At 37.1% G+C, this 12,880-nt stretch overlaps 1 protein-coding gene across 4 annotated transcripts in view; it reads right to left on the bottom strand.

Annotated features, from left to right (window-relative positions):
* Window positions 1-12,880, bottom strand: part of LOC107716425 (catenin delta-2-like) — a 316,783-nt gene that overhangs the window by 51,651 nt on the left and 252,252 nt on the right. For all 4 annotated transcript variants that reach the window (XM_016522876.1, XM_016522879.1, XM_016522878.1 and 1 more), the window contains one exon: window positions 8,099-8,282. In XM_016522876.1, coding sequence (XP_016378362.1) covers window positions 8,099-8,282 — 184 coding nt within the window. The remainder of the gene's footprint in view (window positions 1-8,098; window positions 8,283-12,880) is intronic.

Raw genomic sequence — 12,880 nt, forward strand, 5'->3', positions numbered from 1 at the left:
AATTCCGCGGGAAAACCGCGGACTTGGCAACACTGAGCATGACTGATACTCGAGCCAACTCTGCTCTGTCGACTAGCAGTGGGAGTCAGATTGCCCCCTAGTGGATGGCTAAAGATTTGTTAACTCATATTCATAAATTCTCAAGGGAACGTCTCTGAATCAACTGATGCTCGCGCCACCCTTGACAGGTGCTGGCGCCCCCTTGCGCGCCCCACAGGTTGTAAACCCCTGCAATAATGTACAGTATGTGGAAAATAATGTGTTTTTTTAACCTTAAACCGCATAAACACATTTCATTACACCAAATACACCAAATACTGTTCTTTTTAGCAGCATCATATGACCCCTTTAACAGGCCACTACATCAGTGACCTCTCTCTCTTCTCTCATCATCTTCTGCTTTGTCTCCTGGTTGCTGCTTGTGTGGGACTCACTAAGTCCCGGGGCCAGCATAGTACAGTCATGTCTACAGTCTACAGTAGCATGTCTACATACTACAGTCATGTCTTCACTTTCCACCTGGGAGAAAACTCTCCCAACCACCACAGAGTCAAAATAACATCTTTGGAGTTTGACACTCTTCAACCTGGAAGAACATGATCACAACTCCAACACCACCAAACCTTCAAATAGGGCTGCGCAATATATCAAAATGATCGAAATATCGCAAATGTACATATCGCAATATGCATATCGCTACAGCTTGCAATATTTGGGGCCATGAACAAAAGACAAAGAGAAAAGCATGTGGCACTTTAAGCATTATCGTATCACATATCGAATGTCGCATTATTTAATGAGTTATTGCATATCGCATTTTTCTTCAATATCGCACAGCCCTACCTTCAAACCATCGAGACTTTCATCCAAGACTGCATCCGGACGCTCGATCAATAGCCAAGGCAGTGCAAGTATCGTATGGCGATTGAGGGGGCGAAACCTCTTCGACGTCCTCCACGTCAACCTCCTCGGAGGAAGACAGGAGGAGCGTCGAGCCCTCACCGCGGGAGGAAGTAGCCGCAGAACGGGCTTCCGAACCCAGAGATCGGGCACTGGATCTGGTGGGTGAGGAAGGAGATAGGGACTCGCCCGTCTCCATTCCCGCCGCCAGATCCAACTGCGAACCCCACGAACGCGAGGAATGCTGGTGAAGGCTCCCTCCTCAAAGAGAGCCCTCCGGGAGCGAAGCGTACGCTGACTGACACACACACAGCTTTCGCTGAATGACAGAAAGCTGACGCGGGCTCCGCCGCACGTGCTTTTATAGCTTCCTGGTCATGACGTCACCTGCCCGTGACGTCCCGCTCAGCTATTGGACTGATTTCACGTGATTCAAAGCGTAGTCACAGAAGGCGTTCCCCTAGCGTTTTCCGACGCAGCTCGAGTTCCTGAAGAGGAACAGAGGTTTAGTATAAGCTGTAGACCCTGTTGTAAAACAGCACTGATGGTTTCTGTTCAGATCTTTAACTGACTCCTTTTCCAAAGCTGCATTCTTTGGTTTCTCTAACGTTTCATTCATCCAATTTAACTCCTCTGTGTATGTATGCATGAGTGTGTGTATGTTTGTAGCAAGGTAGTCTCCAAACTGCTGAATTATTATCACTGGACGAACTGATTAGTTGATGGTAATATTAATTCTGCTATGTAACTACTGGCAGCTGATATAAATATTTGTAATTAATTATAATTAATTGTAATTATTTATATAATTTCACTTTGGGGCTAATTTGCAACATAAGAAAGTATTTCTACACACAAGAGTGAGTGTTTTAGGGACGAAAACCTGACATTTGTGTTGAGATAAATGGAATGGTAGACTCCAAACTGGTGAATTATTGAAAATTAATTTAGTTTTTTTCAATAATTCAGTGGTCCGATTTTAATTAAGAAACTGGCATGCCAATGTTGGTCAACACAAATAAAAAACACTGCAATCAGCATCATGACTGAAGTTTAAGACTTACGCGAGGTCACATGATTCACCGAGAATCGTCAGAAGTGCTCCGGCTAATTTTCCACAATTAATGAGCCCTTTAGATTTTATTGCTTATTCATTCACTTTAATTTTAATTTCACTTTAATTCTGTCACTCACACACGCCATCTAATTAATTAGCACACTTTGTTAGCAAATTACTTATTGAACACAATTAGCGCTGTTTTCAATCAAGCACACCTTAAAAATTCCTTACAAGGAGAAACGTCTGCTCTTTAGTGTTTTAATGGCCTTGGTTAAATGAACTATTCAACAGCTACAATGTGCTCTTGTAAAAATAAACTCGAAACACTCATTCGGCTGGTGACCACTGGGAATATAGAGGAAATGTCATTGTCAGACTGACTTAGTATTTGAACACTAACCACTTTCTAAACCTTGTGTGCAAGAAGCAGATTTTGACAGATTGTCTATTTAGATGAATTGTGAGGTTTTATGACAGCAGCCAAAATGAAGACGTGCCAGGTCTCTAGTCGGGTGACACTAGAGGTAGGGTGGTTACCACGGTTACAGAAGCCAAATGGCAAGGTGAGCTAGAAGCACCAGAACATCTGGAGCACCAACAGCACAATTTTCCCCTCCTGCAGTCCAACACGGACCTCCACAGCTACTCAAATACTGAACACAATCACCTGCTGTGAGAAGAGAGCTGCTTCAGTGTCTTATAAAGCCTATTAAACAGTGTTTATCTCAGCAATGTCTGTACACAGTGTTTTTTTGGTTTCGGCCATAAAAGATAATAAAAATGTGCATAATGGCCATAATTAAATGACTTTTAAACAAACTGAAAATATGACAAATATATAGTGTATATATATATATATATAAAACACTGCACAATATTAACAATGCTTATGTTTATGAAAAAACATTTCAAATAATCCAATTATAGTAAATAATGTCAGATAGTATCCTGCTGAAGCTAAATACTGAATTTGGCATGTTTTTTTTTTTTTATTGAATGTCTCTGATGCTTACCAAGGCTGGATTTATTTGATCAAAAATACAGTAAAAACAGTAATATTGTGAAATGTTATTACACTTTAAAAGAATTGTTTTATATCTGAATATATTTTAAAATGTAATTTATTTCTGTGATGGTAAAGATGAATTTTTCAGCAGCCATTACTTCAGTCTTCAGTGTCACATGATCTCTTCAGAAATCATTCTAATATGCTGATTTGGTGCTTAAAATATTTTTTTATATAATCAATGTTGAAAACAGTTGTGGTGCTTAAAATGATAATGCAAACCATGGTTTTCTTTCCATGATTCTTTGATGAATTTAAAGTTCAAAAACATTTTGTCTTTACAACAGTCTTTGCTGTCAGTTTTGATCAAATGAATGTATCCTTCTTTAATAAAAATATGAATTTCTTTAAAAAATCTTACTGGTGCCAAACTTTTGAACAGTAGTGTATACACAATATAAATGTAATATTACAAGTTACATTTGCACAAAATGAACTTGAAGTCACGTGCTAGTTAGAATGTGAAAATCATGTGAACAAACTAAAGCAGTAGCAAAAAACTAAAGAAATCACAACATTGTATATAATAATGTCACTATTTCAGAAGATCAGGTTTTCACAAGGGCAGTTTTTCACATGTTAATTTAATATTTCAAATATTCAAACATTTGGTATAGTTTTGCAGTTTTTCCATCAACTAAAATATTTTTTGTTGACTAAAAATCAGATGCCATTTTAGTCAAAGTAAAATGGACTAAAATGAATGAATATGGCGTGACAAAACAATAACAAAATGAAGAGGACATTTTCATCAAAAGCTATAACTAAAACAAAATAAACAAACAATCTGAAAGTCAGCAAATTAGCTAGAAACACAATCTGCATCTCATCCATAGAAATGTGGCTTAAGTTTCTGTGATCAGTAGATCTCTCAAAAGGCACATATTTTGTTTATTTAACAAGTATAAATGTGCTATGAACTGTTGATCATTTATGAATAAACATTCAAGGCAAAGGGTTGTGAGTCAGCGGTGCTTTTGTAATTTCCAGAGACATTCCGCACAGAGCACAAAAAACAAACTCATAACAGGTCTTTAATGCAGTTTCTTGGGAGAAAAATTGAGCATTAGTCAGTCTAAACTCAAGTTATCATGTTTACTCTTTGATCTCACTACAGGATAAGTGCATTTCGCCTCAGAAACAATCCCTCAATCAACATTAGAGGGTTGGAGGGAAGCTCTGACACAATTATGAAAGGAAAAGATTCGTAAGAGCGGGCAGCCGTTCAGGTTCGATTAAGATCCTACTGACAGCTGGTGAGCTGCCGAACCTAAACAGAGCACGGAGCTGTTTAACTGTGTAAATGGCTGATTCATCCATTCACTGAAGTCTGACAGAGAAAGCGAGAAGGAAAATCCAATGTTGTGATGGCTTTTTGGGATGTCATGAGGGATTGTGTTTTGTGGTTGAGAAAATCTCTTTCTATTAGATAGATTTTTGTGCCCATGGAGACCCGCAGGTTTCAGAAATTTGATTTCTGCTTGTGGAAGTGATTTACAGCAGCAATGTGTCTAAGTCCCAATGGGACGAGGCTCAATTCCAAAAACACTGCTTCACTGATTTTCAATGGCTTGCTCAAGTGTTCCCGCCCTCAAGGGAGAGAAAAAAAATCCCACCCTGACGAACATCATCAATTTGAATTGAAGTATTTAATTGTCAGAAATTGGGAGAAATTGACAACTCGACTGTCTCCAAAGTGATACCCAGAAGAGACAGCGAGAATGTAATGTAAATGTCTCAGTCAAATTACCATGAAATATTTTCGGGGCACCTGAAACATTTGAAGCAAAGCATGCTGCATATTTCAGTTTTAATGTCCATTATGCTTACATGTTAAATAAAACATCTTACTGCTTTAGTTTTAAATTGTACAGGGCAGTGCATGACTGATTCAAGCTGGTCACTCATATTTCTGAACGAGTTGTTAAAGGAACCGGCTCATAAGAGTCATTAATTTGAGGAAATGACTCTTGTTTTTGTTCATAAGAGTCAGTTGTTTGTGAACAGAACTACACTGATCATGCTTATGTTTTTGATTCAATAAAAAGAACCTGTACATAAGAGTCATTTGCTTGTAGATCACATAACACATGTATGTTTTGATTCACTAAAAAGAACTAGATCTTGCAGGACATTTGTTCAAGATTTGGTCAACATACAATAGGTTGCACTATGTTTTTGATTCACTGAACAGAACCACATACGATTCATTTGCACTTAATTCACACTACATAAGGCTCGCTGCATGTTTTTGATTCAATAAGAGGAATATGTTCATAAGAGTAATTTGTTGTGAATCAAACTACACTGGTACTGCTGTTTATTTATTATTCATCGAAAAGAACTGTTCATAAGAGCCATTTGCTCATGACTCACATTACTGACTGTGTGTTTTTGATTCATTAAAAAGAACCAACTCTCAGGAGCCATGTGTCCATTTGTTTGGGATTGTGTTCAGACTACATAGGTTGCTCTGTATGTTTTTCATTCTCTAAAAAGAACCACATCATATGAGTCATTTGTTCTTGAATCACACTACACTGGTCTCGCTGTATGTTTTTGATTCACTAAAATGAACCCGTTCATATAAGAGTCATTTGCTTGTAAATCAAATACACTGGCCTTGCTGTATGTTTTTCACTCAGAAACTGTTTATAAGAATCACTTGCTTGTGAATCACACTACACTGGTCTTGCTGTATGTTTCTTATTCACTAAACATAACCTGTTCATACAAGTCATTTGCTCATAAATCACACTTTTCTGGTCTCACCGTAAACTTTTAAGAGCCATTTGTCCATTTCCTGGACTCGCTATGCATTTTTGATTCACTAAAAGAACCTGTTCATAAGAGTCATTTTCTTCTGAATCACACTATACTTGTCTCGCTGCATGTTTATGATTCACTAAAAAGAACTGGAAAGATTGTTAAAAGATTGTGGAAATATCACTGAAAGAACTGTGGAAAGATTACTCGGAAAATCCATATTCGATTTCCAAACTCATCCGTCAGATTAAATAATCACAGCACATGTTTTTACTAAACTATCATAAGCAACTAGCTGTGCAAATGAATGAAAATGTAGTAGAGGATATGTGTGGTCCACAATCACACGGTCTGCATAATGCGTATCTGACAGACTCATATGCGGAGGACGGTAATTGCCTCTTTACAGCGCTCCTACAGAAGATGATTTGTTGAAACACAAGACACTGACATTCACTCTGAGGGCTAATTCACTGCTGGAATCAGAAGCAGACTTGTCATTTAGAGAAAAACTAAAATCAGAGGATAAAACGACTGTATTTGTATTTGCATATCAGTGTTTATTTGCATACAGTACATGCACATCTCTTCATGTAAATTCAAAAATGTCTTATAGAAGGTAAAAATATAATTGATAACAGCTAAGTTTAGTGAAACTGCAAAAGTTCTCCACGTACGGCTTAAAAAAGTTTCATTCGTTTAGGAAATCTTAAAAGGAAACTTGGAGAGCAAACAAAAGCAGCGTGTTCCTCTCACAGCACTGACTTTAATGTAGTTTAATACTGCGCTGTTGCTATGGATACAAGAATAAAACCTTACGTGAGACTGAAACTCAACCCAAGAGAATCAACACTTTCTCAGTTATTTTTCAACCAACTCTTGACAACAAGAAGCTGTGTATAAATCACAACAAGCTAGATTTGCACTCCACATAGACATCATTATGCATTATTGCATAAATCATGAATCAGATGCTTTGTGTCCTCTTCCTTCACGCAGAAGAGACAGGAACGATATGGTAAACCTTTACTCAACATGACAAAGCCATACAGGTTATGATTCAGTTTTAACTGCGGGCAATCTAGAGTTACGAATAAACAGAACTGATGTGGCTGGGGGAAATGGCTTGTCAGGCTTGTTCTTCATTCCGTATGGATTAGGAAGGAGGTGTAAAAATCCCAAACTCTTGGGGCTTTTTTTGTCAGTTCATCAAAGGAACCATCGTTCTTAGTGGTCCAGATATGAAACTCTCTTCTCTACATCACGTGGCCAGCTGCCATAGAAACAACCACACTGTTCAGACCACAATCTGTTCTTAATGAGAGATCTGCCTTTTACAGCCCATTTACAATCATTGGGGTTGTGACTGCACCTGCGTTCCAAACAGGTACCGTATGTGACTTGTTTTGTAAATGCAATCTGGGTTCTAGTTTCACAGGTATATGTGAATGAAATTTGCAAAGTAGTCTATCTTTTTCATTCAGCATTAATTTCTTTGAGGTCAAGAGCCGCCACTTAGATGAACATGCCAATATATGCTGTTGTTCAAAAGTTTTAGGTTGGTAAGTTTCTTAATGCTTTTGAAAGAAGTCTTTTATGCTCACCAAGGCTGCATTTATTTGATAAAAATACATTAGAAAGAGTAATACATTGAAATATTATTACAATTTAAAATGACTGTTTTATAACTGAATATATTTTAAAATTTAATTTATTCCTGTGTGCTGCTTAATATTTTTGTGGATAATTTTTTTCATTTATCTTTCAACAATTCTTTGATGAACAGAAAGCTCAAAAGAACAGCATTTATTTGAAATAATTTTTTTTTATAACATTATAAATGTCTTCACTGTCACTTTTGATTATTTTAATGTGTTCTTACTCAATAAAAGTATTAATTTCTGTCAAAAAAACCTTTTTGAACAAGAGTGTACACTCTTCATTACACAGTTTCTGTGTAATTCCAACAGTAAGTCGGTCTTATGTAGAACTACACATTCATTTCAATGTGGCAATTTATGCACAAATGGATCTGTGAACAATCCACACATACCAACAATCTGCAGTCATGTTGTTCCAAACCCATATGACTGTCTTTGACTCGGTGATGCCCATTTATTTTCATTATATGGAGAAAAACAGTTGAAACACTATGTAAAATATCTTCTTTTATGTTGTACAGAAGTCATATAGGTTTGGAATGAAATGAGGGTGTGCAAATGATGACAGGAATTAACATTTTATGGTGAACTATCCCTGTAAACGAATGTTCTTCCATCATATAAGAAAAGCACCCACATACTGACCTCAGGCAGCCGGTGGCATTGCGAAGTACTTGAGATGTGTGCATTTGAAGCTTGCGGTCCTCCTGATGTGGGGACACGTCCCAGGTGGAATGGGGTATAATCACGGTGTTGGTCAAGACGGCTAGAGCGTCCTGGATTATAGGCATCTTCAGAGCATCACACGAGGACAGGTTCCACAACACACCTGCACAGGACAAACACATAAGCGCAATGTTTGGCATAGCAAATAGGTAAAGCCATCTCTATTGCAACATTTGTGAACCATATTTGAAGACAAACTATTAAAGGAATAGTTCACCCAAAAATTAAAATTTTATGACAATGTACTCACCCTTAGGCCATCCAAGATGTAGATGAGTTTGTTTGTTAATCGGAATAGATTTGGAGAAATTTAGCATTACATCCCATGCTCACCAATAGATCCTCTGCAGTGAATGGGTGCCATCAGAAAACAGTTCAAAAAGCTGATAAAAACATCACAATAATCCACAACACGACTCCAGTTCATCAATTAACGTCTTGTGAAGCGAAAAGCTGCATATTTGTAAGAAACAAATCCATCATTAAGACATTTTTAACTACAAACTGTTGCTTCCGGCTAAAATACGAGTACGAGACATATCCATTTACAAGTGAAAACAGTCCAAAACAGTTCTGCTATTTCGTTCAGAAGTGACAGATTAAAGTTAAAATGCCTTAATGATTGATTTGTTTCTTACAAACACAGCTTTTCACTTCACATGATGTTATTTGATGGACTGGAGTCGTGGATTATTGTGATGTTTTTATCAGCTGTTTTGTCTCTCATCCTGACGGCACCCATTCACTGCAGAGGATCCATTAGTGAGCAAGTGATGTAATGCTACATTTCTCCAAATCTGTTACGATGAAGACATACGGATGTCCTGAGGGTGAGTAAATTTTCAACAAATTTTCATTTTTGGGTGAACTATTGCTTTAACAGTTGTGTGGTGTATACTTCGAGACCCCTGCTTGAAAGTGACTGCAGTAATGCACAAGAAATAATGCTTTTCTATTACTGCTTTTTCAGAGGGGTAAAACATTCACAGAACATTGTCAATTCTGTGCTTGAGCTTGCCTGAGACAGGTTTTGACAACGTCTCACACAGACTCAGAGACCCACACAAATGTAGAGCTGAACACCGGAGGAAAAAAACATAATTTGACATGCTTTAAAGCATGCAGTCTCACATTACAATGGCGGACTAACAGCATTTTACCAAACTCCTTCACAGCTTCGCCAAGACTCAGAGGGAGGACTTATGCAATATGATTTACTAGATGCAATTCATATAAAACAACTCCTCTGTACTGCACAAACCTTTAGATTACATCTGAGAGATTCCATTTTTTAAATAGATAAAAATGCTACAACAAACAGAATTTCTTAGTCGGCTAAAATTAAACAGCCTACATACAGTAACAAGGCTAACTTTTACAGACTATTAAAAACATGCCAAGATTAATATCTTTGGTTCCACGTACTGTAGCACGTCCCTGTTATTGTTATCACTGCAGCCATTAGAGATTTGTCAAAGCCATTCTTGCAGAAACATCATATTTGCCTCAGACAGTAATTTAATAAACAAATAGAAACGATGGAGAAGAAGAGGATGGAGACATTAGCATTTTAATTTTTGTTTAGGAATGGATAATGACAGTGGAAGAGACAATCAAAATGTTTGTTCGGTCAAGACCTTTTGTTCTCCAACATATGCATAACTCTGATATGCAGTTTGATGGCGGCTACAGTATGTTGAAAGATCTGAAGGATAAAAAGTGAAGCAGTTACTGTATGTTCGTATATATTTGTGTGGGAGGTCTGTCCTAAACTAGCAGAGATCAACCAGCCATATTCTGTGGGCATAACAGTCATGTGACTACACAGTAATCTCCTTTATGACTGGTAAGAAAAGCCCCTCATTTTCATGTTTTGGACAAGAAACAATGCACTTAATTAGACTTTCAAACATGCTAATTACTGCGTCTCTTCTTCCAGATCCCAAAGAAAAAATTCATACAATTCTACAGTTGACTAACTATATCAACACAACACAAGGTTTCAACAGTTTGTAAGCAAACATCTCAAGACCTGCACAGACAGCTCTAATTTTCTTACGTCACCATGGTGATTAGCCACACTGAAAAGATCAAACACATTGCATTGTGGGATACAGTATTTTCACAGCATGTAATTTAACGTACATACACCATTTAAAAAGTTTGGGGTCAGTAAGATTAAAAAAATTTTTTTAAACATTAAAGAGATTACATTACAGAAAGTTCACCCAAAATCAACCAAACAGTTAATGGTAGCCATTGACTTCCACAGTATGGAGAGAAAAAAAAATACTATGGAAGTCAATGGCTACCGTGAACTGTTTTGTTACCCACATTCTTCTAAATATTTTCTTCATCAGAAGACAGAAACTCATTCAGGTTTGGAACAACTTGAGGGTGAGTAATACATTTTAACAATAGTTCACAATATTACTGTAGGTGAGACTTTATTAAAACATTATTAAAAGGAATTATTAACTACAAATAGTAACTAATTATTAAAACATCTTACTGATCACATACTTTTGAGCAGTGGTGTAGAATATATAATAATAATAGAACATATTGAGCAAAGTACACTTACTGCATACTACTTTATTTAAATAAAAGGTAGTATGCTGCTTTTTCGAACAGATTCAAGGATCCTTACTCTACCGTGACAAGCATTACAAAATTCCAGGCCACTTACACCATCGATCATCAACTTATTTCAAGTTGCAACAAGAAGAAACTCTTATTAAGGCTGTAGGAGGTCAATTTCAAGCAGTCAATACTAAAACATCCCGCAAATGAGAAATAACCAATTTAGCCATGCATGCGGCTAATTAGCCTATCCTGAGCTCATCAATATCTCACCTGAGAGAGCTCACTCTCTGAGGCAGTAATTTATCCTGACAGATGCTATATCACAGAGGATATGTCTAATTTCATCCTAAATCTCCAGAACATTCTAATGTCTAGCAGCTGCAAGGAGAGAAATTAATTTTTGTAGGACATTTTCATGCTAATATAAAACCATAAATATAGCCAAACACAGCAATTATGTTCTAATCAGAAAACAGCATAGTAGCTAGAATAGATGCATGCTTTTAGCATGCTCCTGTTTTATTAGATTCACTTTACATTATTTTCTGCAGTTGCATAACTACACACAACTCTCTTTGTAGCTGGAAGCATTATCAAATTTGCTCAAATATTTGATAAACAAACATTCAAGGAAAAGGGTCGAATTCTGTGAAGCTTTACGAATTCTGAAAATGTACATTATATTTATTTATTTAGCAGATGCTTTTAGACAACGTGACTAAATAAGCAAAAATACTAGCAGTGTTTGAATGCAGAATTTCAAGAGATTTAACAAATCACAACAGTGATCGCCCACTTTTCACTGGCCTTGAAAGAAAGAAAGAAAGAAAGAAAGAAAGAAAGTGGCTTATAGCTAGCAATTCAGCAAACAAATAAAAAAATAAAAAGTTATTTAAACAAAACATTTTTAACTTTCTGGTTATGAATTTACTACCAATATTTTGTGAATAATTAATAAGTCCATATAAAATGAACTCAGGAGAGATTCATACACAGTTCATACACAGAAGTTAGGCTTAATCTCACCTCCTGCTGTACTGAATGAACGGCCGTGCAGGGGTTCTGCTATTGCCTGTAATGTGAAGAGCTTCCTGCTAAAAGCCACTTTGTGTCACTCAGCACTACGAAAAAATTAGCAGATGTCAGAATGGAGGACAAACTCTAAAAACAGTGATGATGACTAATCGCAGAACACGTGCATCTTATTAGAACAAAGCCAACCTTCAACATCAACCCAGCCGCTCCTTCCCACTGTCCATCATCTTCACAAAGGACACGCAAAATGAATCAGACCAAACTTCTATTTTTCCCATTTGGAAACTATGCACTTTTATGAGTCAGTATGAAGAGGTGGCAGTTGAATAGTTGATGACGTTGACCTTGCCAGCTTCTTGCTGTCACACACACACACACACACACACACAAGCTGTGAGCCTTTATTTCCAGAGCCCGGTTGGGGCTGATTGCATGTGCTGGCGAAAAACTTTTCATTGTGATTATTCTGATGAACACCTCATCTCTTCACCACAAGCCTTAGAAGGGCAGCCTTAGTATTTCTAAACTAAGGTGGGCATGTCAAGCAGAGCAGTTTTAGATAAAAATTCACATTTATGTCACAGAGGTTATTAGTAATAATCCACCTGGAAGAGAAATTAGATTCACACCATGAGCTCAACAATTGCTGTATACTCTCAGAAAAAAAGGGTACAAAAGCCGTGACTACAGTGGGTATAGAAAAGAATCACCCCCTTTAAAATAATAGCATTTTGTTGCTTTGCAGACAATCCAGCTGTATTTACTCAGTGCAACTTATAACATCCAAGTGAAACATATAACACTAACACCAACATGTCAGAAAATAAATAAATAAATAAAAAACTAGAATCACTGAATTGGAAAAAGGATCACCCCATTGTGTCAGTATTTTGTTGAACCACCTTTTACTTTAATTATAGCCTTTAGTCTGTTGGGATATGTCTCTGTCTCTACTAACTTTGCACATCTAGACTTTGCAATATTTGCCCACTCTTCTTTGCAGAACTGCTCAAGTTCAGTTCAATTTGATGTTGTCCGTTTGTGGACTGCAGTCTTCAAGTCATTCCACAGATTTTCAGT

Source organism: Sinocyclocheilus rhinocerous, unplaced genomic scaffold, assembly GCF_001515625.1.
Source record: "Sinocyclocheilus rhinocerous isolate Xijiao unplaced genomic scaffold, SAMN03320098_v1.1 scaffold360, whole genome shotgun sequence".
Lineage (NCBI taxonomy): Eukaryota > Metazoa > Chordata > Actinopteri > Cypriniformes > Cyprinidae > Sinocyclocheilus > Sinocyclocheilus rhinocerous.